We start from the raw sequence: 26,843 nt of genomic DNA, 5'->3' as shown, positions 1-26,843 counted from the left end.
TCAACATCACATTGAGTAGGTAACAGAAGTCCACGTCATTGGGAAATCTTAATGGAATCAGCAACATTTGATAATTTGCAGACCTATTTGAAATAAAGTACATTGGTGAAATATCCTGATTTGCCAATCTAAAGACACACATTCAATTAATTGAAATATTCAGAGCTATAATGTTTTGTGTACCAATTATCTGTCAAAGCAATATGGAAATTAACATTAATCAGCAGCTGTGGGTGGTCAAGGTGGTTCTTACTGCCACAATTATACATACAGTAGAAAGTGATTGAGCCAGTAAGTCAGCACCTCTGGAGAATAAAAAGTGGCATAACATATTCCCTTGACTTCAGCCTCTCAATTATGTTGTATTTTTTTCTTGGGCAAGCTATTTTTTTGCAAATAAAGGCAACTGAAAGACCAAGTTACATCCTTGTTAATATTTTGAAATGTACTTTCAAACAGAAGATCTCCTACAATGTGTATGTAAGACCAAAGGTCCCACTGCACCTTTCCTTTCAACTATAATGTATCTTCCACTTGCTTGGCCAGTGCCATTTCAGAACATTTATCATGTTAGCTTTCACAATAACCTGTGGCAACAAGTTTCTGAATTGAATTATGTGCTTTGAGGGAAAAGTATTCTCTTCTGTTTGTTTAAGCCTGCTGCTTGATCTCTTCACTTCCCAACTTTCCAATCTATTTGGCCTCTTTTGCTGTTTGTGCTGTAAGTATGCAGTTAAAATCACTTTTATTTTCATGCTGCTTCCCTTCAATAGATTTTCAAATATTTCCACCTCTCTCTCAATTTCTCACCAATGATGATCTTAGGCTCTGCGTTTCCTGGATTCCTGTCCCTTTTATCTACTGTCCTTCTTTCACAGTCTCTTTTTCACCTTTTTCTTAATTTTTGGTCTAGTAGTAATATGTGTGATTGACTGTTTTCCATATCTCGAGCAGCACTATGCCAAACTTGCACAAAACACCTTAGTTTATTAACTTGTGCCTCCAAATAGATTTATAGAGATTCACCTTCTGTGGCCACCCATAATTCCAGCACCGTGCACTTTTACTTCTATGCAAGTTTCTTTTTAAATTAGTAGAAACTCTGGAATCCAAAACACATCTGAAATGAGACAAACTCCATTACCTTTATCTGTTCTAGATTCCTTTATCTTTGTCTGTTCATTTGCCCACTATCACATTTTTTATTATGTTTCATTTCTATTGTGATGTTCTCATAGGGGCCCCTCTCCTTCCTTTATTTCTGTAACTCACTTGTGCACATCTCTCATTCTTTGAAAGTAAAAACTGAGTAGAACCATAATTTGAAATAAAACTGAGGAGGTGAGATTTTTTTCTGTTTTCTTTGAAAACTGAGCTTATTGGATAGGCAATAGATCTCCTGGTTTGCAAATATATTCACTACAGGCCTCTGATAAATCTTGTGCACTCTTTTTGGACAACTTATCCTCATAAACATATATCAAAAAACACATAAAAAATATTCACTGAAGGGGGTGGGGGGGTAGGAAAGAAAGGAAGCAGAATCCATGTGGAGCAGCACACTCATCAGTAATCTAGTTGCCCTCTATTTTGATGTTAAGACCCTGGACATTGAGGTAGCTGGACAATTCTAAAGTTTCCTTCTTTATAGTTCCTGAGTTGAAACGTCTCATTTACAGACACATCTCAGAGAAAAGGCTTTCTTTGCCTATGGGAAAATCCTACCCTTTTGAGTGAACAAAGCTTGGACTTTGCGAAAAGAGAATTGAGCAGACCTGTGCTGTAATGGAACAATAATAACATGTACAGCTACAATAGAGGGTGTTTTTAGTAAAAAAAAAACAAAAACTTGCCCTTACAGCAATCAAGGCATATCAAGAATATGAGGCTCAGAAGACTGCTTAGGATTTCATTTGAAATTCAGTGCATGTGAATACCTATGCTTTTCAGTTTTGAGGGTTTTTTTTATATCTGTGTTTGAATTAAAAGAAAGAGGGTGTCTCAGTTTTGAGTCCTTAAAACAGAGGTGAAAAGTCTCTCCTATTCCCATCTTATAAAAGTAAAAATAACATCAAAAAGTACAGAAGACAACTCACAGGCAGAGGAGCCTGAGCTTTCAGCTGAAAAATAAATAAAAAAAAGAATGCTCTTGAAGACTTTCTCCTTCTCAAAAGCCTTCCTTCCCCCAAAACCATCTCTTCTTTTCTTTTTCTCTTTTCCCCTTCCCCACTATGCATGCATGCATGCATACACACACACACACACACACACACACAAACAAACAGAGGTCTAGTAACTTATCCAGGAAGAGATCTTTTTTTTTTTTTACATCTTCATATCTTTTGAAATCCACAGCAGCTGGATGGTTTTCTTGCAAAAGCTGAGGTGTGCAGGAGTGAGGTTTCACTGTGGCAGGCCTGAGAAAGTAACTCATTATAACCCTATGTTAAAGGTAGCATTATAAACACACAGAGAATTTCATTCATGTGTTATTCTGCAAAGCATAGCCCTTCAAATTGTGTTGAAATATTTTGATTTTGCATCTACATCAACATCCTGAAGTGACATTAAGGTATTAAATCTTTATCATAATATTAAAGTTAACTTCTCCAGAGGACTCTCGGTTATGCTAAAAGAGGTGGCCGAGACCTTACAGCACAATGCAGACGAATGCTGCACAAACAGATGAATTAAGAAATTGTTGTGTAATATAACTTTTCTTATTGGACTAAAGAAGAACAATGTTTAGTTGACATTTTCTGCTATGAGAAGTCTGTCAAGAAACTTATGGTGGAATTGTTGGCTTAATTTTATGGATGAATTGTCCAGCTATTATCCCTGCACACTGGCAAGGCAGCTAGTTTGAAATTGCTTTTTGTTGATAAATACCTGAATGGTGGGGTCTATAGTTGAGATGTGTGAACTGATATTTCTTCATTTATAGTGACTTTAGAAAAAGAAGATTTTTTTTTTTTTTTTCAGATAAACACAAAATTATTTTGGAAAGGTCAAGAAAATAACATTCTAAACCACACTAACACTTTTGGGAAATCTGTTTGACACGTCTACATTTTTACATTAAAAATTACATTAAAATTTACATTAAAATACTGGTTTTGATAATAGAAAACTTTTAAAATAAAGTGATTTTGTTAGATGACATATGGAAGATTTTAATTATTTTTTTTCCATACTGGAGTACTCATTGAAATTATTGAATTCATGGTATTTTGGTTGAATTAAATCTGAATTTGTCCTGGCTTTATTTTTTTATTATTATTTTTTTTCTCTTCTGGTGGATGCAGCAAATCTTTCTCCAGGTCCAACCTTTAAAAACATATTCTAACATGTGTAGCTCATTCCTATCTGAATAGAATTTGTTCTTATTCTAAAAACCTGTAACTTTAGGTAATGTCTTTAATAACACAGAACACTTGAAAATATTTAATTTTCTATGTACATATATAATTGGCTAATGTGATAATTCTTGATTTGGATTCCCTTTGTGATTTCTGAAAAGGAAAAGATTGCATGTTAGTTTTGATTTATAATGAGTTTTTTTCTCCGTGCACAATAAATGCATAAAGTTAATATTTTTGATGCTTGTATATGGGTACAGCATCTACAATAAAGTTATCTTGAACTAGATATACTAGATATATTGCTGTTGCTCTTTTGAAAACAACTGTTTTAACTGATCCTAAGTGACATGTATTTCTAAAATAGTGCTGTTGAATTTATTATCACTGATTTGCTGTAGTAGCACAGCTTTCTCTCTAATTATTCTGGACTTCAAGCTTTGCTATTGCTTATACTGCTAACATTCTTGAACTTTACTTCAATCGAGCTTTTCTGTTGGAGGGGTTGGGATGTAAAATTACCATGTCTATGAACATCATATGCAATCTTCATGAAGAAAATATAACTGTTAAGAGAATATTTCACTGGAGACTGATGACAAAGTTATAGTCTAAGAGTTCCTAATGATCTTCTGTTTCCATCTAGATCTTTTACTATTCACCATCTCAAACCATAAAGAAATTATTAAAGTGACTTAGTAATTTTCTAAATTGAAATCTTTCCTGCACCATTAGGTGCTACGTGAAATGCAGATAAGGGTGTCCTGTCTCTATCTTTCTCATATGGTGCTTCTGTAACTTTCTTTTGAGACTAGGTTGCTCAGTTTTTCACTCAATTCAAGAAAGGAAAATGATACGCTATGCAGTGATATTGCTTAAAATGTCAACTGGTGATGCTAGCCTGGTGATCAGTACCATGTTCTGTTCCAGCTGAGATTACAAACCTTGGGAAGATAGCACAAGTCATTGGTTCTGAGCAAATGGAGATAGATATAAATGCTTTGGGGAGATTGCAAACAGCATCCTGAGTCTGAGAGGGGTAGGGCAAGCTTCTGTAAAAATTACACATTTTTCTTAGAGAGCTTTGAGAAGTTCTATATCTAAGGTCTCTGATCACATGTGATGATGAGCATAGAGACTCAGAGAGAAGTAGACACTTAGAAATTAGCTCATCTCAAACCATTAATATTTCCAACCCATAATTTGATGTTAATAATTGTTAGTTCTGATTATTCTATTTTTGCTATTTGTAATTTTAATGATTGATGACTTGTGAACTTTTTCTGGATTTTATCTTGGCCTGCATTTGTATATTGTATAAAGGAAAAAATAGTCAATAAAATAGTTCTTACAGTATTCTATTAGTATTTTATTTACAGCAAATAAGGTTTTATTCCCCCTTTGTTTTCAGTATTCTTCCAACCAAAAACCAGATCAAACTGACAAAAATTTGAAATTTCTCTGAACAAAATTTAAAAATCTTCATAACATCTTTCCTCAGCATAGGTTCAGTCTAAATTTGTGGTGGGACCCAAAGTGTCTTTAGCCCCTCCTCCAGAAGGAAAACCTTTAAGCTGCAGTCACAAACTATTTTTTCTAGCTCTTACTGCTTGAATTCTTGACACAATATAACAAAATTCTCTTTGCTTTGTAATTAAAGTAAAATTATTTTTCCTAAATCATATCATAACCTTTCTGCATTGGATCTTCCTGTCTAGCTATGTCTTCCTGTGAATCACTTTGGCTTTGTCTCAAGGATTCAGAACTATTTTGACAGCTTTCAAGAAAGCTCATTGCATTGATCTTTCTGTATGATTCCCATGGAAAGGGGAAGAAACAGCAAAAACTAGCCAGGGGGATAATAAAGGTATATCTCAAAACCATTCTCAAGTTGCAGGGAGAAAAAAAAAAAAAAATCAAAAACCAAAACACGAAAACCGTTGCTAGCAAGTATGACTATGGATCTACCAAAGTTGATAAAGTTGGTTGGAATGGCCAGTGCCATATGGGGATGTCCCACAACACCCTGATTTCTTTCACAAGGCTGTGTTTCCCTCACTAGCACTAAGAAAGCTCTAACCCCTTTTGAAGAAACTTACCTCGCAGGTGCCTGTGAACAGGTGTCCAGATATCTGCTACGACAGATGGAGTTCATGTCATGCTGTAAGGTGATGTGTCATTTGTTAGAAGAGTGGTTCAAACAATTTTCAGTCAGGATTACTTTTCTTTTGTTAGAAGGCCTGAAGACAGAAGAATTAAAGTTTTCATTTCTTTTTTCTTTATCTTCTTGATACTTGGACATGCATTTCCTTTACTTTTCCTTCACTGGTATCCACACAGTTTGTTTACTCCCCAGATACTCACTTCAAGAAAAAAATTGCTTTTGCTTGGTAACCTCATGCCTGAGGAGGGTATATCTTTCAGCTGAAACTACCCATATTAATCCTCATGGCAAGTGAAGAAAAAAACGAACCAAAGGAGAGGAGGAAGGACAGAAAAAAAGTTTGACAGGGTAAAACTGTAGGAGTGGGTGAAGTGTTTTATTCTTTAGATATCGCTGTGGGTCATTGCGCTAGTGGATTTGCTTTTCCCTCTGTGGTTTCTGTGTTTTATATTTTCTGCAGGTTTCCTAATCTTTGATTGGTAGGAGGCAGGGAGGAGTTGAAGGAGGCTGACATGTTGAAGTGCTAGTTTGCTGCTTGATTGAGGAGAGCTCTGGATGGCTTTCATCATTCACAAGCAGGAACTAAAATCTCTTTGCACTGCTTTGTATATCATTCTGTTTAAAATAAATTAGCAGATATGACCAAGCATTCTTTATAACAAATACTGCGATATTCCATTGGTGAACTGTCCTGTTTGGTGGCTTAGTAGTTAAGGTACCAAATGTCTGCCTGCCTGAAGGGAAACCGGATAATTTTAATAAAATTAAGTCTTGACTATATTGCATGTGTCCCACCATTCATAGCAGTGTGTTATACAAAGCCAAAGAGTCACGGGGGCAATTCAACTACATGTATAGGACTCTTTTGAGCAAAAAAAGACAGAGCATAAAAGATTGACAGCTAGAAAGATAGGGCCTTGTTTTCTCAGGTAATGTATTATGGTAATAAAAATGTGAGAATTAAGTGTATTAGTCAAAGACAGTGCAAAGAAGTGCAATAAGCTATGTTTTAGGTTGCAAAGATGCCATTAACTTGCTCAAGGTGATTTTCAATGCGATACAGCTATCCCACTGTGACAAAGTATTTCAGATTAGTGTTGGACCCCTTTGAGTTTATTTTGAAATAAAGTAATTTAAAATAAATAACATTCTATGTTATCTCTTTTTACTAACCTTAAAATTATTGCAGTGAGTTTTGAGTTGTTTCAGCAATTTCAGTGATTTGTCCTGAATTTCTCAGAGAAATGAAAGTAGCAACCATAATAAAATAGAGATCAGCAATCTGTTTAGCTCCATTTAGTTTCAACACTTGTATCCTTAATAGGGAAATTTTTGACATTTTTTGCACAGGAGTGAAGTGTCATTCTGAGAAAGCTGTCATCTTTGCTGAAGGCTGCTGGTGTCTGAATTTGTATTGTACATTAGCTTTTCCTTATAGGTTTTCAAGGGCCAGCTGCTGGTACTTTATTTCATTTAATTTTGAATACTCCTATTTTATGGCTTGGACAAACAAGGAAATATGACTTGTCTGTTTACTTAAAAAGAATAAAAATGAACATCACAGCCTTAATGTGATTTTTAAGCAGTGGCAATGGGCCTAGAACACCGTATTAATAATGATAGAATGCTGCGCTTCTGGGGCAAATCATGCTGGCTTTATTCATACAAGATGTTTGGTGGCTTTTGTGGTACTGTTTTTTCTTGAATGCAGTGAAATTGGCACTTCAGGTATAAGGACAACTGCTTTTTTAAATACAATTTTAAGAGATTTTGTTTTCTTCTGTGTTTTTGATTGGTTTGGTTTTTTAGTAGTGGATTAAAATGGGACTCAGGAGATCTGTTCTGAACTCCCCTGTCAGGCTCAGAAGTATGTAAAATATAAGACATTCTGCTTAATTCTTCTGTGTTCATTTCCCCAGCTGTGAAATGGGAATAATGCTACCTCCTTTTCCCTAACATTTGGTCTGTACTGTCTAAATAATGATCTTTCAAAACCTCAAGGCAGAAATCCATTCTTTACTGCATATATATTTGTTAATGTAAAGTTGTGAACAAAATCAAGACGTGTAGATAGCTTTTTATAAGTAAAGCTTCTTCGTTTGAGGCTGCAGTCTCAAACAGTGCTCTAAAACTTTATCTTTTTATTTAAAATGCTGAATTACAAAATTCTTTTTCTTAGCCTATTGCATGCTCTGCAAATTTTACTTAATTTCTTTCAGGCAAGTTGCATAAACTTCAGTGATTTGCTCAGTGCAGTATTTGTAACTACTTTAATTAGAAAGATGGGCTTTTATACAAGATAGAATAACTTGCTTAAAATAATAGGCTTTATTAGTATTACTACTATTAAATGGGAAAGGACTTTTTTTTAACTATTGACAAAACTTACAGTAACTTTGGGAAAAAATAGGTCTTACAGTATAGTTTTGGAGTAATTTGAAGTATGTATTGAACATGGAAGATTAATCTTTCTGTTGAATACTTGTTTTGATTTGTCCTTAGAGGTACATCTTGCAGTAATAACGATTAATAAAGTAAAACTTAGAGCACTCGAAAACAGATTCTTCAGTATTCAAGAATTTGCCTACTTGAGAATTTAGATTTTCCTTGTACTAAGATAACCTTCAATATCTAATCGTCAGGTCAAGTTTATCCAATCTTATCAAATTTATCCTTTTATGTTTTCTGCATATCACCTGTTTTTAGCACAATTAGAAATTAAGAAATAATGCATTACAACCTATTTGTTTTCTACAGTACAAATGTTGCAATTCGTATAATCTGCCCCACCAAAACTGAACAGCAATAGGTAAATGTATTGTGAGATACTACATTATGTCAACTTTTATTCTTCTACTTCACTGAGAGCAAGAATGGTGAGCTTTTGAAATGGCTAGACTGGTGACAAACAATGAGTCTGATGGACAATGAAATTGGAGCGTGTCCCAGCATCTCAGAGCCTTCATTGCAAACTTCTCTTTCTGTTTCAAGGGAACTGTAGCTGGAGTGCATTTGCTGATCACAAATTCAGTGGAGTGGTGTGGGGAGCAAAATGATCCCTAAAGTAAGCACTGAGGTCTTCAAAAGTCAAACCCTACATTTTGAAAGTTATCAGCCACTAGTGCAATACTTAAATGTTCGTGCTAGATGCTTTCCTGTGAAATGCTTGATTCAGGTTTCCTGTGCTCCCTGTGTGCAACTCCACCAACTATGTGTGCAACAGAGTACTCTAGTCTCCAGGTGACAAAGCCGTATTTGTGGCAACGTCTGTGCTGTGGAAAAAGGTCATGTTTTTCCAGCCAGGAAAAAAGAAGAAAACAAAAAATGCCTTTTTTTGTGTGTTTACTGCTACTCCTTGAATTTTAGCAAGTACTCATGAGCATTATAAAATGCATAGACCCAGTGCCCGCTAAATCCCAAATTCTGTTCTGTGCAAGGGGAGATGTTCAAGAGGAAGGGTGGGGGCTGCCTCTGCTCAGCATGCATGCTTGTTAGAGTCACCTGGTAGAGGTGGGTTTTCTCTAAATATCACTCCCCGGCCACCTGACCCAGAGCCCCACAGCACTGCATGAGAGCTGGCCTGAGGCTGGGCAGTCACACCTGGCTAGGGGGAGGGAATTCGCAGAGCCAGTCACTGCTTTCAGCCCTAAGAACTTGTCCTCCTTTGCCACATCCTTCCTATCGCATTAAGGCACTTCCTTCCCATTGCTTCTTTCTTTTCACCTGCCTGAGAGCCACAGCTGCCTGTTTTCTGACAGCTCACACACCTGTCCTGAGCCCAACCTGGCTTTACTGGTGGAAAATCAGCATTTCATACACCTCTAGTCTTTGTGAGTCCTGCTGTGGCTCTGGTGCACAAAATAAATGAGATATTCAATGGAGGAGTTGTTTGAAGGCAGTTAACTTTTTCTTCATATTTTAATGTCAAATGAGGTGGCATAATCAGAAATAACTTGCTACTACACCTTGTTTTTTCATATTCATCACATTTTTTATTTTGTCATAAGCAATTCTGGTCAGAACATGTGTTGTAAAGTGTGCCATGGTGTGATATCAGGTCCTCATTTTAAAGGATGAACTTTTCAGTGATTTGGGATGACACCATGCTGCCAATACTAAGTACTAATATTGATATGGGCTTGGTTCTTTTGAGTGATATTCTTAACTTTCTAAGGATAGAATTTGGGCCAGGGATGTGCAGATACCAATGTTTTGCTTGACTCTGAAAACAGGAGACATTGTCTTTTTGGCTGTAATTTTGTAATACTTCACCCTCCTTCATTTGCTACTGAAACCTATTGCTTTCAAAATAGGACACCACCCCCCCACCCCCCCCCCCTGCAACTATCAAACTTTCTATAAGAAGAGAGAACTACTGTTCTTTCCAGTTCCTAACTTAGGAAAAAAGAGCAATGACATCAAAATTCTAGTATCTCTTAACACTTGATTTTTTTTCCTCTGTCCTGACTGTGCAACCAAACTATGTTTAATCAAATTTAATGAGCTGTCCCACATCTCCTAACATTTAATATCATCTACAGGCCCATGAAATGTCTTAGAACCATGGGACTATGTGAATTTATTTTCTTTTCTTTCTAAGCTGCCTAGCCATTTTAGCCCAGCTGTATGTCTTGCATTATGAACTCATCCACCGGAAGTCTCTAATGGTTTTAATTAGGGATCTAGATCCACATGGAGCTTTTGTTAAAAGGGTTTGGATATTTTTTAATGACATCTGATTTGCTAGCAAAAATGTCAAGCACATAATTGCCATTTCGGAGTTTCATAAATCTGAATCAATTAGTAAAAAGAACCCCTTGACCTCATGTCCGTGAGCCTTCATGATCATTCAGTCTAAGTGCTAAGGAGCTATTGGCACATGATATTCAAGCTGACTGATCCTTTTGTTCAATCCTTTTTTCTCGGAGCAAGGCTAAATGCAGCTCCCTTTGAATTTAAAACCTTGCTAAATTATTTAGTACTACATACCACAGACTGATTAAATTTTGCACGGAGTAGTGAGATTGTTTCCCAGGTAAGTCATCACTCAGTTCAGTTTACCACTTAAAATTTCTTTCATTCTCAGTCAAAATACAGCAAGGGCCATCCATCATTATCACTTTGTCCTTTAATTTTTCTGTCAGCCTTTGTCAAGCTTGAAACAAAAGCCTTTACATTTTTATCAACTGCAGCTATTGTCTGAATTGTGCTCAGTCATTTCAGAATATCGGTTGTGTTTTTACCAAACAAGTCAAATATTTTCAATAGGTCAGATCTATCTTTCACATAAGCCTGCTAAACCAAACAGAACCATTTCTCATTTCTTTGGAAATGGAGAGTAAAAATGCTTAGGGCCAAATCGACATTGAGAGTAAATTGTCCAGGCTCCCTGCACTTAAATGGATGAATGTCTTCTGCCTTAGTAAGAAGAATGCAGCATCAGTTCAAGGAAGAAGGAGAGGTGAACAGGAAATTTTGATCAGGCAGAGCCTGGCAGTGTTTTGGGCCGATCTTGTACAACACTATTCTGCCACTCATAAACAGATGACATCTGTGCCTCTGCTAAAGAGCAGCCTCCAGACCAAGCCAAGCGTTGCAAGCTCTTCCTTTTTCCACTGTCCGCTCACAATCAGCCATCAGATTACCTCCTGTCTCCCTTCACCTTGCCAGTGCTTGTCCAGCTTGATGGCATGCTAACAGACAGTAGTGGCCATGAAGAACACCTTTCTAAAACCTTCCCCATACTTCTCTCCGCATCCACTGAACTGTGACATTACGTCAGGTCCTCACTGGAAAGAGAGTTCTTAGCTGAGCATTTGCTGCTTAGCTCAAACCACTCTGTGCCACTAGACAGAGATTAGGAGCCCGTCTGTTTCACTGAAAATCCAGTTCAGGTCTTACCTGTATAACCTGTGGGAATATAAGTGAAAAAGAGTTGGGACTGCAGACAGTAACTCCCCTTGGCATGAAGCCTAACCCCTTTTCTATTTCCAACAACTTTTATGCAAACAATTAGTTCTCTGTGAATTGTTTGTATTTCAGAGGTAGCAAGGTGATGAAGTGAATACCAGCTTAAATACATTATTGAATTTTTGACTGAGTATCTGTCTGTCAACAAACATTCATTTTAGGAGTGAGGTTTCAAAATTAATGGTGACAATTATTGCTTGACTTCTAGATCTCTGAGCATGGCTTTTCTATCTTCTCTGGTTCCCCATCTGCAAAATATAGCTATTTTCTGCTTCACAGGAGGCTAAGGATTAATACTTTAGTATTACTGAAATAGCGATCTGGTGCATTGATTTGGGTATGGCTACTTGAATTAAAAAGTTCTACTCTGCAAGGTCTCTTGGTCATAATCATCTGCAGTATTTAGTGGCATGAGAGTCATAAACAAAAAATCGGTTTCAGCTGAACGTTGTGTACAACTAGATTCAGAAATTGCAAGGCCAGAAAATGGAATTAAGTTTCACTCCAACACAGGTTTCCTGGGCAGAAATCTGCATATCCATTCTGTTAAGATCCTTCTTGACAGAGAGCTCAAGAGGACAAATCGACATAGTCCATTTGATAGCATGTTTCTGAGCAGCTGCCAACAGGGACCTCTGGATAACATAACATGTGCCTTGCCAGGGGTGTAAGATAGGTGTGCCCTGCAGTAAAAAAAATGACCCAATAGTCACAGAACTAGAAACAAGTCAAATCGTAATTCCCTTTTCTGGCATGCAAATGAAATAGCACCACCCTTTTTACAATACAGTGATTCATATGCCTTAGACAGAAGCCTGTGCTGTTGACTAGCATTTTATACTTGTAGTCTGTCTGATTTTGGGAACTACCAAACACACTTACCTCCTACACCTACAATACATGATGAAAGAATGAGGGGCAGCGCACATTACTTCTCTTTTTTCTGAAGTGCGTATTCTGCATTCTCTTATGCAAAAGCATTTTCAAGGCAAAGACAACTAAAGTTTTCATGAGAATCCATAAATCCAGAACTGATAAGGTAGCCTTTCTATCAGACTCAGTAGGACTGGGGGCCCTGTACACCTAAGTCTTTTGAATGTGAGGCTCGGGTACTTTTCAGAATGCTAATCTATGCCTGGATTTGGGCTGTCCAAGTTAGGGTTTAAGGATGGGATATGGTCCAAGAGTTCCAAAATGTGTTGTCGGGAGAGCTGTGAGCTATTTTGTTATTTTACACATACATTACTGTTGCACACTCTTATGTCATTAAAGAAGCAATTCTACTGGGCAGAGCCTCAAACCTAAGCGGGTCTGAACCAGTCATTTCTAGAGTCCAGAACAGACTTAGATTTCATTGCTTGGGCAATGCCATGCTCTTCAGGCTGCTGATTCCTGGTTGCTATCTTGTACTGGAGTCTTTGAGAGCAAGTAATTGTAATGCTGTGAGCAAAGCAGACCAACTGCAGTCATTTGCATGGTGAATTTCACCTTACTCTGCTAAGAAAGAAACAAAGCCAGTGCTGTTGCTTGTATTTACATTTCTTTTAAGAACATATGTTTTTCTCTGAGGCTTCTGACAAGATGCCATTTTGATGTTTGGCATCAGAGTTTGTGACTTTGATTGGGAGACTAATTTCTGCACAAGTTTTCATTATTCTTGATCTGACCAGAAAAGATTAATCTATCACATCTGTATTAAAACACTGATATATCCTATTTCTTGTTAACTGGTCTGTTTCCTAGGTAGCCTTTTTTTAAAAATAAGAAATCTTGTTGGAAATACTTCAATCAGAAAAGAAACCAGAAAGCAATGAACTTCTAAATTCACCAGTGACTCATTTAAGCTATTATGTGGTAGACATAGGTAGACAGTGTGTTCGCAGAATGGAAAGCACTGTCATAAAACCATAACTGTATTTGCCAGTTGCAGTTAACTTGCCATTGCAGTCTTAAGTAAATGGCATATTTAAGAAAGGTAATTAATGGAACCATAAGTCACACTAATTAGATTTTACGCACAAGACTGATTTGTAAAGCTTTCCTAATAAACAAGGCTTTGCTCTCCTTATGAAGTAGGTGGGTTTTTTTCTGTTTGATTTCGTTTTTAGCACATACTTATCAGGGGAGGAGTTTCCCTTTATGAGAAGCAATTGCATATATCAGTACATGTGACATGTATCTTTTTGTTAATTTATTTCTAATGCTTGTTGTACACAGTTCTGTTTAATTATTGTGGTACTCACACTACAGGTAACGTTACCATTTTTCCTGGTGATTAATGTGGCTACATTGTGGGGGTTTTTTAAAAGCCTGTTTTAATTTTTCTGGCTTGGGAATGTTTTGTACTGAGAAACAGGTTAAATATCAGTGTACAACAGATGAAAGAGGGATCTCATGCCATTTTCTGATGGCTTGAAAAATGGAAAATCCCACAAGTATAGATTCCAGAGAGAATAGTGCTGGTGTTTATCAAAACCAGAGGAATACAGAAAATTGTAGGTTACTCATAGATGTTAACTGACAAGGAGACTTTTAAACTGGCAAAATAATCTGTCATCCGGTATGAAAATAAGGTATGCATGCTAATGTGAAGTCTTAAGAGAGTAATTATACAATGCTGAACTCAAGGACCCTGTGTCTGAAATGTGATCTGTAGGGCCCAATACTGTAAAGCTCTGAGCTACTTCAGCTTCCATTGATTTCAGTCAGAATTGATGGCACTCAGAGACCAATTGCATTTCTTTCCACAGCAAGGGAAGACAGATTGTGGGTCAGATTTTTACTCTTTTATTGCATTGAATAGCACCTTTCAGAAATATTTTCACTGAAATCGGTGTGGAATGGGTTACTCACCATCAACTGCTGAGAAACTAGTCCTTTCCTTTTAAACCTGCAGTATAAATAATCTGAAAAATGTCAGATGCTTTTTATGTCCTCACAGAAGTGCTTTTCTCTAGTTCTCTTCAGGGCTTTTGTTTATTTGTTCTTTAAAACCTGCAATCACCTTATAAGCAAAGCGATACTGGTCTTTATTGCTTTTGGCAGTGTAATCAAAGTATTTTCTATCTGTACATCTGGTTATGTTCTGCTCTGTACTGGAGCATTTTGCAACAGACTTTGTTGGTTCCTCTGCAACAAAGCAGCTGCACACCTAAGCCTGGCATACCTGCACTTACTTGATCAAAAGCTGAAGGGTTTTGTAGGATGTTGTCATCAGGGCTATGCATTTTGTCTGACTTGTATACACAGATTTTTAAATTTAATTAATTTAATTAATTTAATTTTATTTAATTTTGATTTAGCATTTCTGATTTTTAGTTCTAAGCTGGTTTAGAGAAATACTGATGTATTAACAATAAATTTTAAGTGTTAAGGATGACTGAAAGATGAGTGTGCCTGCTAATTAGGGTAAAAATTTTGAAATATACTCTGCTCTGGATCTTAGCAGACAACTGTGTCTTAAACAAATGTGTGGGAAGAAGAAAAGCAATCCGGAAAAAGCAGCTCTTATAGTTAGTAGCATTTTCTCCCCTTTTTCCTTCCATTGAGTCTGTCTGAAAGTGGGTGTTTTAACATACAGCCATTTCTCGTTAACATGTGTGTGTTTATTTTAGCATGATGATGTTGTTTTTTTCATCTCCCACTCTGACACAGCATGTTTCATCTGTATATGGTTTCTACTATATGAGACATTTAAAATGGCTCAGTGAAGAAATGGATTCTTGTCACTTAAACAGTCACTCTCCAGATCTGTGGAAACTTGGTCATTTTAATAGTGTTTTAAATTCCGTATGCTTGAAGATTGACTATAAAAATTGAGAGTGATATAATGTCAAGAATTTAAAGGTACTCTGTTGTACCGGTAATAATTTGTGTTAATCATGTTTTAATTTAGTCATTTTTGACATACCTGTATTTACAAATTAAACCACTGTTATGTTTCTCCTTTGTTTGCATGATATGATTTTATTTTATATTTTTTTTTCCACTCACCAGATGTTTTCAACACTTTGCTTCCCACTACTGTCATCCCCTCCCCTACCACTGCAACAGTCACAACCACTGTAGCCTTAACAACCAGCACAACCACATCGGCAACAGCCATCAGCACCAGAGGTACAGTATGCTTCTTTGTTATGGCCTGAAAAACACATTATAAATAGGAAATTACAGGTTTGATTTTTAAGAAGGATAGAAATTGCTAAAGAGAGGGTTCAAACACTTTAGTTCAATATATATATTTAATAGAATGATCCACAGGATGGTGCATAGTTAAGAAAGATTTCCTATGACCTTGAATATTTTCATTTCTCTAGCAGTGTGTATGTGAACTTTGACAGGATGCTTAAATTATTGGGATACATTTGCATTTAATTTTTTTTAAGGTTAGTAAATTAACTTTAATGTAAAATGCAAGCAAGCTATTTTTAAATAAACATGACCTTTTAAGACTGGTTATTTTGGGTGCTAATGTTTAAAACAAGGTAGGTGTCTCGGCATTGGAATTACTGTTGATGCAATCTTGCTTGATAACAAAGAGGCATCGCACTACATCACCCTTGTTAGTCTTTTACAATTTAAGGTATTTCTAACTTAGGGATGTCTTTATCTTACCAGTACTAGAGTAAATGAGCTGAAATTTCTCTCTCCCCTCCACATCCCCCATCCTGTTGGGTTTTTGTCTGTTGTAGCTTTTAAATGTTTCCAGTAATGCTTTGCTTTGTTATGAGCAAAATATAAAGCTGAATTTTACTGTTTTATTCAGTGACTGATCAGATAACTGTTCAATAATGAAGATGTGTGTGCAAGGTTTTGCAGATTATCATCTTCTGGGTAGCTAGTAATCTCTCACAGTAAGTGAAATGGCGGAAGGTTCCTATGTGGTCTATTGACGGCTTTCATTGTGCAAGGAGAGAGGAAATAATATTCACTTACCACACTGCAAGTATTCACGTGATGAGGTATTATTATCCCAGGAAACTTAAGACAGGGTTATGAAATCTTTCCTTTCTGGAAGCATTGTTACGAGTCAGTTCTAGTGACCTGTCTAACTTGCAAGTATAAGCTAAGCTAAATGCAAATCCATTGTATAAAGACTGTGATAGTATCAGATTACTCAACTTCTTCCTCCATAGGGCATTGGTATTTCAATATTGTGGCCTTCATGTAATAAACTGACAGCAAACCTGAAAGTACATTTTTAAGCTTTAATATTATTTATAGTGTGAAAAAAAAATTGTTGTTTTAGTGAAAAAGAGAAAGAGTGTTATAGTAGTCCTTTCCCCTCAGAAAAAAATGATAGACCATGGAAAACAGCCCAGTGCACTCAGGGTCTGAGTAGTTGCAAGAGGAACATTTCCTGAAAAGGAACAGGATGACAAGAATGATCATGTCTTTATGAAAGAGTGCTTTGAGTCAAGCAGCAGAAGCTTCCCAGCTTTCTGACGGCTCGGCTACTGGAAGGACAAAGTGCTTAGTGTGCCATGTTGGTGTTTGCTGTCCTTAATAAATTGTTTTCTTCTTCTTGTTATGTGGTCATAACTAAATTATGTTGCTGTTGTGATTGTCTGTTTAGTGTACCAATGTTATTAAGGCATTGTGTTACCTTCTAAGTGTGGTTTAGGACCTCATTTTCCTTTACTCTGAAGTGTTAATTTTCATAATTTGTGTGCCCAGCATCAAGAAAAAGATCCAGAAAAGGAGAACTCTCTTCTAAGCTTCAGGTCTAACATGTATGAGAATGCATGCAATTTGATGCTACAGTAACAAAGAGATACTGCTTTAAGAGAAAGTAAAAGAAGGAAATCTGGGTGAAAGTGGTCAATCACTAAAACATGAGCACTCACTTTTCCCAGAAAAATAAGTGAATGCAGCAAAATTGCTGAGAAGATGAGACCACTTCAACCTCAAGGAACTAGTAGATATGGTCTCTTGGGCAGATAATCTAAGAGGCAAAGGAGTGTGGGAAGACTGTTTCTTGAACAGCTTATATTGAGAGGAAAATGACAGCCTATACCAATGCAGAGGAAAAACAGGACAGGTAATATACTAATGAAGTTGTCTATCTAACAATCTAAGAAATCAAAAACCACAAAAATGTGAAAACAAGGTAAGATGACTATAAGCATAAGTCATAGAGTGTATCACTGTGGAAGAAACAGGAAACCAGACATAAAAATCAGAAACAACCAGATGCAAAAGTAATTGCAACTAGCAAGGTGTGAGAAATTTAACAAAACAAAACAGTTTAGAAATATATTAGATGAAAGACAAAAATAAAGAAATGTAGTGATCCTATTCATGAATGATTAGGGCAAGGCTGAAGTAATTGGTGTTTTATCCAGCAATAGATGACAACTGGAGTGGTGTATCTAATAGGGGTGCCACACTGAAAGATGACCACAAATAGAGACAGATCAAAGAATAAGGACAGTAAGTTTAAAGGTATGCTCTGCAAGGAAGCTGAAGGCACCAATTTGTTTGGTTTTGCGTTCAAAAAAGAAAAGGCGGTATGACTGTGATGAAGACTTATTTTCCAAGTTCAATGGGGAGAACAAATCCACTGAATCAGTGGCAAAGGCATTTAGTGGGGAAACTTTCTAAATGCACAGGAGGTAGAAACACAGTGTAGCTGTTGAAGTTCTACAACTTCCTTCATCCTTGCTTTCTGTAAAAATGCTTGATTCCCATGGCAGAGAGAAATGGACAAGATGCTCTCCTTAAGTCTCTTTCTCTCCTATCTTTCTTGGACCCATAAACAAAAAATGTTCACAAACTTACAGTGAATGTTGTGTAGGCAGAGTTCTGCCATCCTGAAATACTAAACTGAACCTTATCTAGATTGTCAGAGCACCTACACACCAGAGGTACAAATGGAGTAAGAGACATTTTGCAGAGGATCAGATTTTCAGTAGTACCTGTCTCTGGCTGAGCAAAAAGTATCATATAAACATATTTTCTTTTGACACTTCTGCTTCTTATTCCAGTAAGATTTTTGACATGAAGGAGTATATAAGGACATAAAGTTGAGAAGCTATTCATATATTTTCAACCTTCAAAACAATTTTTTTTGTTGTTGTGTTTTAGCTTCCAGATATGTTGGAAACAGCATTTCTCTTTATCTTACTTTATCAGATCTTGTTGGATCATGCCTTAAAGAAACAGAAGTTTGCCCTAGCTCATAGGATAGTACATAGTAATTAATAATATCTTTGAACTGGATTTATTGGTATTATTTTTTATTATTATTTTATTAATTATGACTTGATACTTATTAATCACCTCATGTAAATTTTACAAGACATTCCTCTATTCTGAATGACTTGTACATAGTCCTCCCTGAGGATATATTACTCCACATCCAGTCACAGGAGATGTCTTTACAGGAATATGATACAGGATATAAAGAGCCCAGAGAATCTGTAAATCTAAGGCATTTTACATTATGATGATTTACCTAATCATTACCAAAAGCCTGAATTAATGGGAAAAAAAATTCTCCAAACCATCATCAGTTAATTCTAGAACTGTGTGACTCATCTCTGTCTTAATTTGCATGGCATTTAGTAAACAGCATGAAAAAAAGCTACTGATCCAGTTGGATGACAACATGATAATTCATAAACATCCTGTTTAGTCAAACTTTTCACTTTCTCAGACAACCGTGTGCTTGCTTTTGTGCTCAGTCCTTCAGGAATTAATTATTCTTTTACTGGTACATTACCTACTAACTCAAAAAATCTAAACACCGTTTGATGCCAGTGAAGAGTATTGCCCTTTATATATTTGTCAACGATATCTTAAAGCCTAATAACCATGATGAAGAATGTACGACAAAATGAGAATGAAATGTATGAGAAGAAACAATTCTAGAGGACTACAGAAAGAATAAGTATACACTGTATGAGTAGTTTCCTTTCTATCAGATTTATGTAATGTTATCTGTGAAAGCTGTGCACAGACCCATGCTAGTGTTCCCTTTTGTGACTAGGAAGAGGCACAAGAGGATTGAGGATTTGCCCCCAGTAGTGAAACAAGGGATGCCTTCCTTGGAGAAATTCTTTGTTAGCATAAAGTTAATTTAGATGGTTCTGTGCCGATCCTTCAAAGTCCCATAGGTGGAGGGGGAGTGTGATTAACAGTCTAGGAGAAGCCACCTCAAGTCAGAACAGCTCTGTGTTTCTGGATTCACAGAGGAGAGGAGCTTGCACACACAAATGTACATAAAACCCTTCCACAGGCTGGCATTATGTTAATCAGCCCCACACGCACCCTGCAATTTTTTAAATTTAATTCCTTTTCCTGTCAAGAAAAAAAAAGTCAAAGAGGTTAGAAAACTTGGTAATTTTGACTTATTCTTATTATTGAAGATTGAAATCTCACCACCACCTCCCAAACAGGTACAAAATTAACATTGCAAGAACATCCCAAACTCAAAAGATAGATCTATTCAGTTTGATTGCACATATCAGGGTGATTCAGTCTCAGCTGAGTCACTTGTGTAATGACTGTGCCAGAATGTTCAAAGCTTTATATAGCAACGCCTAAAAACATCTCCAAAAGTCATTGTGTGTAGCAGAGATATGATGCTGCTCCCAGGCAGCTGCACTATGAAGTTCAAGAGTTTAGTTAATAGTCAGGGTGACCACAAAGTCAATGAATGTACACATTTATATATAAATGAAATCCCTGCTTTATTGTAATCCACTTTGTTTTTATTGGTTTTGGCTCTGGTATAAAAGAAAGATTTCTTAAAGGAGACCTGTGAAGCTAAATTCAGAAGAAGAGTTTACAGTGGATTAAGGAAGGGTTTGAGAATGTGATAATTTTGAAAACTATTGTGAATTTAATTTAAGTGTGAAAATTTCTATTTAATAGCATAAATTTCAACCAACTTAGCTAAAAAAAAAAAAAAATACATTGCTTTCTTTTTCTTCCATTTTTATGGGGGGGGGCAGGAAAAGACTAGAATACCTGTTTTGTTATAGGTAGTTTAAATGCAGAAACAACTTGGACAGTACTTGTTTGTAGTCATCAGGTTTTTTTGTATCAAAAAAAATGTTAAGCATAATATAACTTGCTACTTTGAGATATAGACAGAGAAAGAAACAACAAAGCAAGGAAAAGGTATAGAATATGTGAGGGAAAAGGGAGATAAAGGTAGACTTAAATATAGTTGTGTATGCTTACTTGCATTCAACTCTGATAATAAAAAAAATATATTGTTGGCTAATGTTAAAAGCAGTTTTGTATGACAGCATGCTAAAAGCTAGTTGTTCTATACACTATTTTATAGCTGTAGCAGTAACATAAAATCTGTGTCTGCTTTTACTCAAACCAGGTAAGAAAATTACAACTTTTGAGTTTTTATTTCTTCTTTCTCATCTTTCCTTCTCTTACAATAATCTCCTACTGGCTTATCCAACTTCTAGATTTCCCAGGAGGCCAAACAATCTGAGGTTCAAACCAACAGTTCTTTAGATTATTTTTTTCCCACCGGACATTCAAGTAAGCCTTTAGCACCCATCTTGCAAGAACTGCTATCTCTTGACTTTATAATGACTTTTATATATGACTTTTATAATGACACCAAGTTGGGAGGGAGGATTGATCTGCTCGAGGGTAGGAAGGCTCTACAGAGGGATCTGGATCGATGGGCCGAGGCCAACTGTATGAAGTTCGACAAAGCCAAGTGCCGGGTCCTGCACTTGGGTCACAACAACCCCATGCAGCGCTACAGGCTTGGGGAAGAGTGGCTGGAAAGCTGCCCAGGAGAGAAAGACCTGGGGGTGCTGATTGACAGCCGGCTGAATATGAGCCAGCAGTGTGCCCAGGTGGCCAAGAAGGCCGACGGCACCCTGGCCTGCGTCAGAAATAGTGTGGCCAGCAGGACTTGGGAAGTGATTGTCCCCCTGTACTCGGCACTGGTGAGGCCGCACCTCGAGTACTGTGTTCAGTTTTGGGCCCCTCACTACAGGAAAGACATTGAGGTGCTGGAGCGTGTCCAGAGAAGGGCAGCCAAGTTGGTGAGGGTCCTGGAGCACAAGTCTTATGAGGAGCAGCGGAGGGAACTGGGGCTGTTTAGTCTGGAGAAAAGGAGGCTGAGGGGAGACCTTATCGCTTTCTACAACTACCTGAAAGGAGGTTGTAGTGAGGTGGGTACTGGTCTCTTTTATCAAGTAACTAGTGATAGGACGAGAGGAAGTGGCCTCAAGTTGTGGCAAGGGAGGTTTAGATTGGATATGAGGAAAAATTTCTTTACTGAAAGGTTTGTCGGGCATTGGAACAGGCTGCCCAGGGAAGTGCTTGAATCCCTGGAGGTATTCAAAAAGCACATAGACAAGGCACTTCAGGACATGGTTTAGTGGGCATGGTTGATGGTTAGACTCGATGATCTTGAAGGTTTTTTCCAACTTAAATCATTCTATGATTCTTTCATTACCTTTATTTTTCATTCTACTTGTTTCCCAGCTGTTTAGAAGGTGTGCTAATAAATCGTGATAAACATAAGTTAGACCATGATGAAATCCCAAACCTATTTTACAAGCCTTTTTGCCTTAAGTCTTGAAACCACCAGGGCTGTCTCTGGTCAGAGCTATCTGTTACCAGGTGAAACATCTGCAAGCTACAGCTGAGTAGTAGCTGGGAAACCTTCCCTAGCCAGCATCTGCAAACAGCTGATAGAGAGGCCAGGAAAGAAAGCGCCCTTGTGTTCCTTGACACTTGTATGGGCTAAATAGAGCAGACCAGGAAGAGAAATGGTGCCCAGTTTCCTGAAGTCCACTACTAGCTAACAGGTGCAGAGGGGAGATGCAGGAGTGTAACACTGTCTGCCTCCTTTTCTGTGTGCTCTCTGCTACCAAGGTCTCTGACACTGGAAGAAAAACTCCACAGCTCTGTTTGTGTATGACCTCAGCTCATCAGCAGGCATGTGGCTCCTTGGGCCAAATCCTAGGCTTCTGTGCAACCAGGAGGACAAACCCAAAGCAGAGATCCAATGTATCCAGAGAGCAGAGAGCAAGATGGCAAGATTTAAGAGTTGTTGTTTTAGGATCAGAGAGATGAATTTTTTTATATCGAAATATACCTGTTGTGGTGAGATTCAAACGCGATGTTTATGGAAATGTGAGGAAATTAGAATCCAGAGTTAAAAAAAAAAAAAAAAAGATTAGGCAGTCCTGTGCTCCTGTCTTCTCCTGTGGTACTTGCAGGATGCACAAGACCTATGCCATGCACAGGGGAATCCAGAATACTTCTGCCCAGCATGAGCAAGGAAGGTGAATTGTTATTAGTTCTGTCTGTTTCTTTGTAGATCCCTCAGTGTTTCTTCTGACTCCTTCAGTATATACAGCTCATTTGGTTTCACTTGCTGTTTAAGTTGCATGACTCTTGCTAATTTCTAGAGTTTCTGGAAAGAGAGAAAAACAGTAGGATTAAAACAGATTTAAAAATAAAAAAAGCTCTATAGTGTTGATGCTTAAGTCTATTTTGCCAGCTTTTTCTCAAGAAATTATTCTCCTAATGTGTGCCTGCCCAGTCCTCGTGTGTCTGCCTTCTCTGGCTCCTCATGTTTTGAACAGGGCTTGGAGTTTCTAAAGTTCTACAGGTATATTTTCAAGAGGCTTAGTAGTCCACAGTGTCCATTTTAGGGGAAACAGAGTATTTGTTCCTTTCCCTAAGCAACATTTAATTAGGGTTTCATCCCACTAGTCAGGCTTGGTGGTACAATTAATGCTGTAAATTCTCAAAGCTCACAAAATTAAGATCAACAGAGGAGATTGTAACATCTCTTCTATCTGAAAGAACTCTGGTTTTTAGGTCTGATAGATACACAGCCAGAAAAAGCCTCCTTATAATATCATGAAAGTGGCTTTTGAGAATATTAGTGTCGTGGAACATGTACACAGATTCAATAGATGCAAAAAAATTAAACCTAGGAGTCCTCAGGTGTTCCTCTTATGCTTTAGCCTCACAGTATAAGGTATCTTCCTGCAGCAACCACCCCCCCCAAAAAAAAGCCCCAAACCCACCCTAAACAAACAAAAAAAACCCCAAACCCCAAACTCAAGCAGTTTCTTACTTGACTGGCTAGATTCCTACAGATTTCTAAGAATGTCCATAGAGAATGAGAATCATGACAAACGGTACATGCTCACATGCATGGTGATTATAGACCAAAAACATGCTAGCTCCAAGAAAGAGGCTGTACAAACATAGTATTAAAATAATCTATATTTTTTGGAATTAAGGCTAGGAATTTTGGATGTTGTTGCATCCACAGAAATCCTGTTGCATCCTGTGGCTCAGAGGGCATAGGACAACAGGGCAGTAAGTGGCATCAGATTGCAGTTTGGAAAAGAAGTACTTTTTCATGCAGTGTGAAACTAAATGTGAAACTGCATTATAACTACATGCTAAAAAAATGGAAAAATCCTGATGTTTATATTGTGAGCAGACCAAAATTAAACCCAGGTGTTTCTCTGTGAAATTCCCAGTTCTCAAGTACTTCTAAAAGATGCTTTGTAGTTGTAGTATCAGTCCAAGAGTAATCCTCAAGTCAACATGCACAGCACTAAAGTCGTCTAGCCATAAACAAAAATTAGGGCAACATGACCCACATCATGCTAGTTACCTTGATTGCCATGAAATGTACTTGGGCTTTTCAATTATTATTTTTTACAAGCTAAAGCAAAGAAATATGCAATTTAGAAAGTTGCAGTTTTCTCTGCTTAACAGCTATTATGATGTAAGATGAAGACCGTCATCATTATTACATGTTATTTCATCATATTATTCATGAAATGAGGCTGTTGCATTCTGGAACGAATAAAGATAGATTTCATACTCTGAATAGTTTGCCATGTAAATGAATATCATAAATGAGACATAGATTACAACACAGGCATGCTGAATACATGAAAGGAAAGGAAATATCATAATATCATATATTAGGAACCTGCTCTTTGTGTCTGGAACAAATATTTCCAGTGCTAACAAATCCATCCAGCTGTCAGCTTGCAGTAATGAAGTATGCAACTTAAAAAGTACACAATGATTTCCAGCCTTGATGGATTATCACTTAACCCAAAATGCAATGCTGTACAGATAAGTATCACAATTGGTTGATGGTCTGATAAAGATTCCATTGTATAGCTGAGCTCCTGAGAGGCTTCAGCAATGCATCAGGAATTCAAACATTCCTAACCTGAGCTCTGATCATGCTGGGGTTTTTTCTACTGCATATGAATTATGCAGTCTAACAATCTCTATTGTAACCTAGCAGTATGAGAGATTTTCCAAATTAAGAGTCCCTTCTGCTGGAAGCGTGCTCACTGCCTGCAAAGAAAGTCCTTTGCTCTGAATTCATCATGAGACTTTCCCACAGGTGCCACACACAGGGTCTTAGCACTCCTCCTGCCCAGCCTCCACATATAACAAGGAAACACAGGCCTTTCAAAAAAGTACATGGGAAGGACTGAAGTCACCAGCATCACCACCTTTATGTAAAGTGTAACATCTAAGTCAATGTGTACTGAAGACTGTAACGATATTGACCATTTTTATCTGACCTCTAGTTGAGTGGTGACCTCGGTCATAACGTTTCCTACGTTTTATTAATGTGTAGTCATTTTCAACATTCAGATGTAAACAAGACATGAAACCTGTATTATTCATACTAACTTCATACTCCAGTCATGCTTAATAATCTTGTGACTTTCAAAATAATTTAAAAAAAATTTAGGTATTCGTACCTGCTGCTTTAAAAGCCAGAAATCTACTGATTTCAAGAGACTTTGGGGATCAAATATTTACAGTTCTACAAGCGGTTTGGCTTGCAAATTGGTTAAATGTGTTTATCCCATCTAGCTGACAGGTAGTTTTGAGGTTCGGATGAATCTGGATTTTCCAGTCAAAGAGAGACAACTATTTTTAGTGTATTATCAGTGTTGCCTGTAGTGCCCCATAAGCTTGAGAATGACCTGCAGATATGTGAAGAATTTCCTCTACTGAAGAACAGGCTGTAATATACTTTCTTCTATGTAATACCTTACAGGTATATAAGATCATTAATTTTCAGTGGGAGTATATGTAGTTTAGTATGTTATTCATAGATAAAATCTGTGATCTGCTAAGTCCAGAGGGACCCACTGGGTCAGTTAGCCTAAATTCTTGTATAGATTCCACTCTCAGAGATTTGTAATGAGGAACAGAAACCTTTATTTTACTAATGAGCATCCACCAGAACATATGCAGACTTAATTTAGGGCCTAAGGAAATGGAGAATACACAATTTCCCTTGGTGTTTCTCTTTGGCAGTTAACTATCCTCGTTGTTACAAACTTGAGCCTTGCTTCTCAGTTAAATTTCTCTGAGGTTAACGACCATACGTTGGTTCTTGTCAAACCTTTGTCCAGTAAAAAGGCTTCTCATTCCACATATCTTCTCTTCTCAAAAGTGAATATTTATTGTAAAGAAGACTCTGTAAATATGCTTCAAAATTTATTGTTGGACTTCATTTGAAGGAATTGAATCTGTGATCTTTAGGATCTTATTAAGAATTTTAGTTGATTTGGTTTGTTTTAAAGGTGTTGTCAAGCGTATCTTCAATGATGAGTTCTAAGGGAAATATAATGCATTTCTTATAACAAGGAGAAAGATTAAGCAAATAGTTTCTGTTGAATATGTTTCACTGTTGCTGTATTTGTATCAAATCACAAGGCTAATATAGTTTTATTTTATTTAGAGAGATATTTATGGTATTTAAAGATAGTACCCACGAAAACCAAGATTTTTTTTTCTGATGTTACTGCGTAAGGCAGATTTTGGCAAGTTCTGTGCTGTCAGGATACTGATAAAGTGGTTCACTGTTAAGAGCAAAAGTATACAACTAAGTATCGTTACAGTTAACAACAAGGACAACTAAAGCAACTGTTCCAATGCAATGTGGGATGTTAAAAAAAGACCGAAACGGTGCTGACAAGGTCTAAAAATGAGGAAAGGAAAGAAAAAGAGAGAAAAATGCTTATAGTTTCAAATTTATTGCTAACACCTTTAATAAAAAATGCACGTCTTTCTCACTAACCAGTGAACTAAAGTCATCAGCTGTGCCTTTGAAGCTGAAAAGATTACTCTCTCTGCCCTTGGTTTCTCTGACACTCCACTTGAAACACACTTAATAACTTCCAGTGTGAGCCTCACAAAATACAGAATTGATACTAATTATATTAAGTTTTTTGGATGAAAGATGACCTTGGTAAAACTTGAAGCTACAGCATTCCCCAGAACAATAAAATAAAAGTAAACTCTTCAAAGATTGACTTTGGAGATGATTTAATCTGACCTATTAATTC

The 26,843-nt window shown here is 37.0% G+C and overlaps 1 protein-coding gene across 6 annotated transcripts in view; it reads left to right on the top strand.

The window, feature by feature from the left end:
• CADM2 (cell adhesion molecule 2) overlaps window positions 1-26,843 on the top strand; it is a 699,058-nt gene that overhangs the window by 630,652 nt on the left and 41,563 nt on the right. For 4 of the 6 annotated variants that reach the window (XM_030020124.2, XM_030020125.2, XM_030020123.2 and 1 more), the window contains one exon: window positions 15,490-15,609. The exons of the other annotated variants lie outside the window; for them this stretch is intronic. In XM_030020124.2, coding sequence (XP_029875984.1) covers window positions 15,490-15,609 — 120 coding nt within the window. The remainder of the gene's footprint in view (window positions 1-15,489; window positions 15,610-26,843) is intronic. 6 annotated transcript variants of the gene reach the window in all.

This window comes from Aquila chrysaetos, chromosome 7, assembly GCF_900496995.4.
Source record: "Aquila chrysaetos chrysaetos chromosome 7, bAquChr1.4, whole genome shotgun sequence".
Lineage (NCBI taxonomy): Eukaryota > Metazoa > Chordata > Aves > Accipitriformes > Accipitridae > Aquila > Aquila chrysaetos.
Note: the sequence above shows the minus strand (reverse complement) of the source record. Positions and strands in the feature narration are given on the sequence as shown.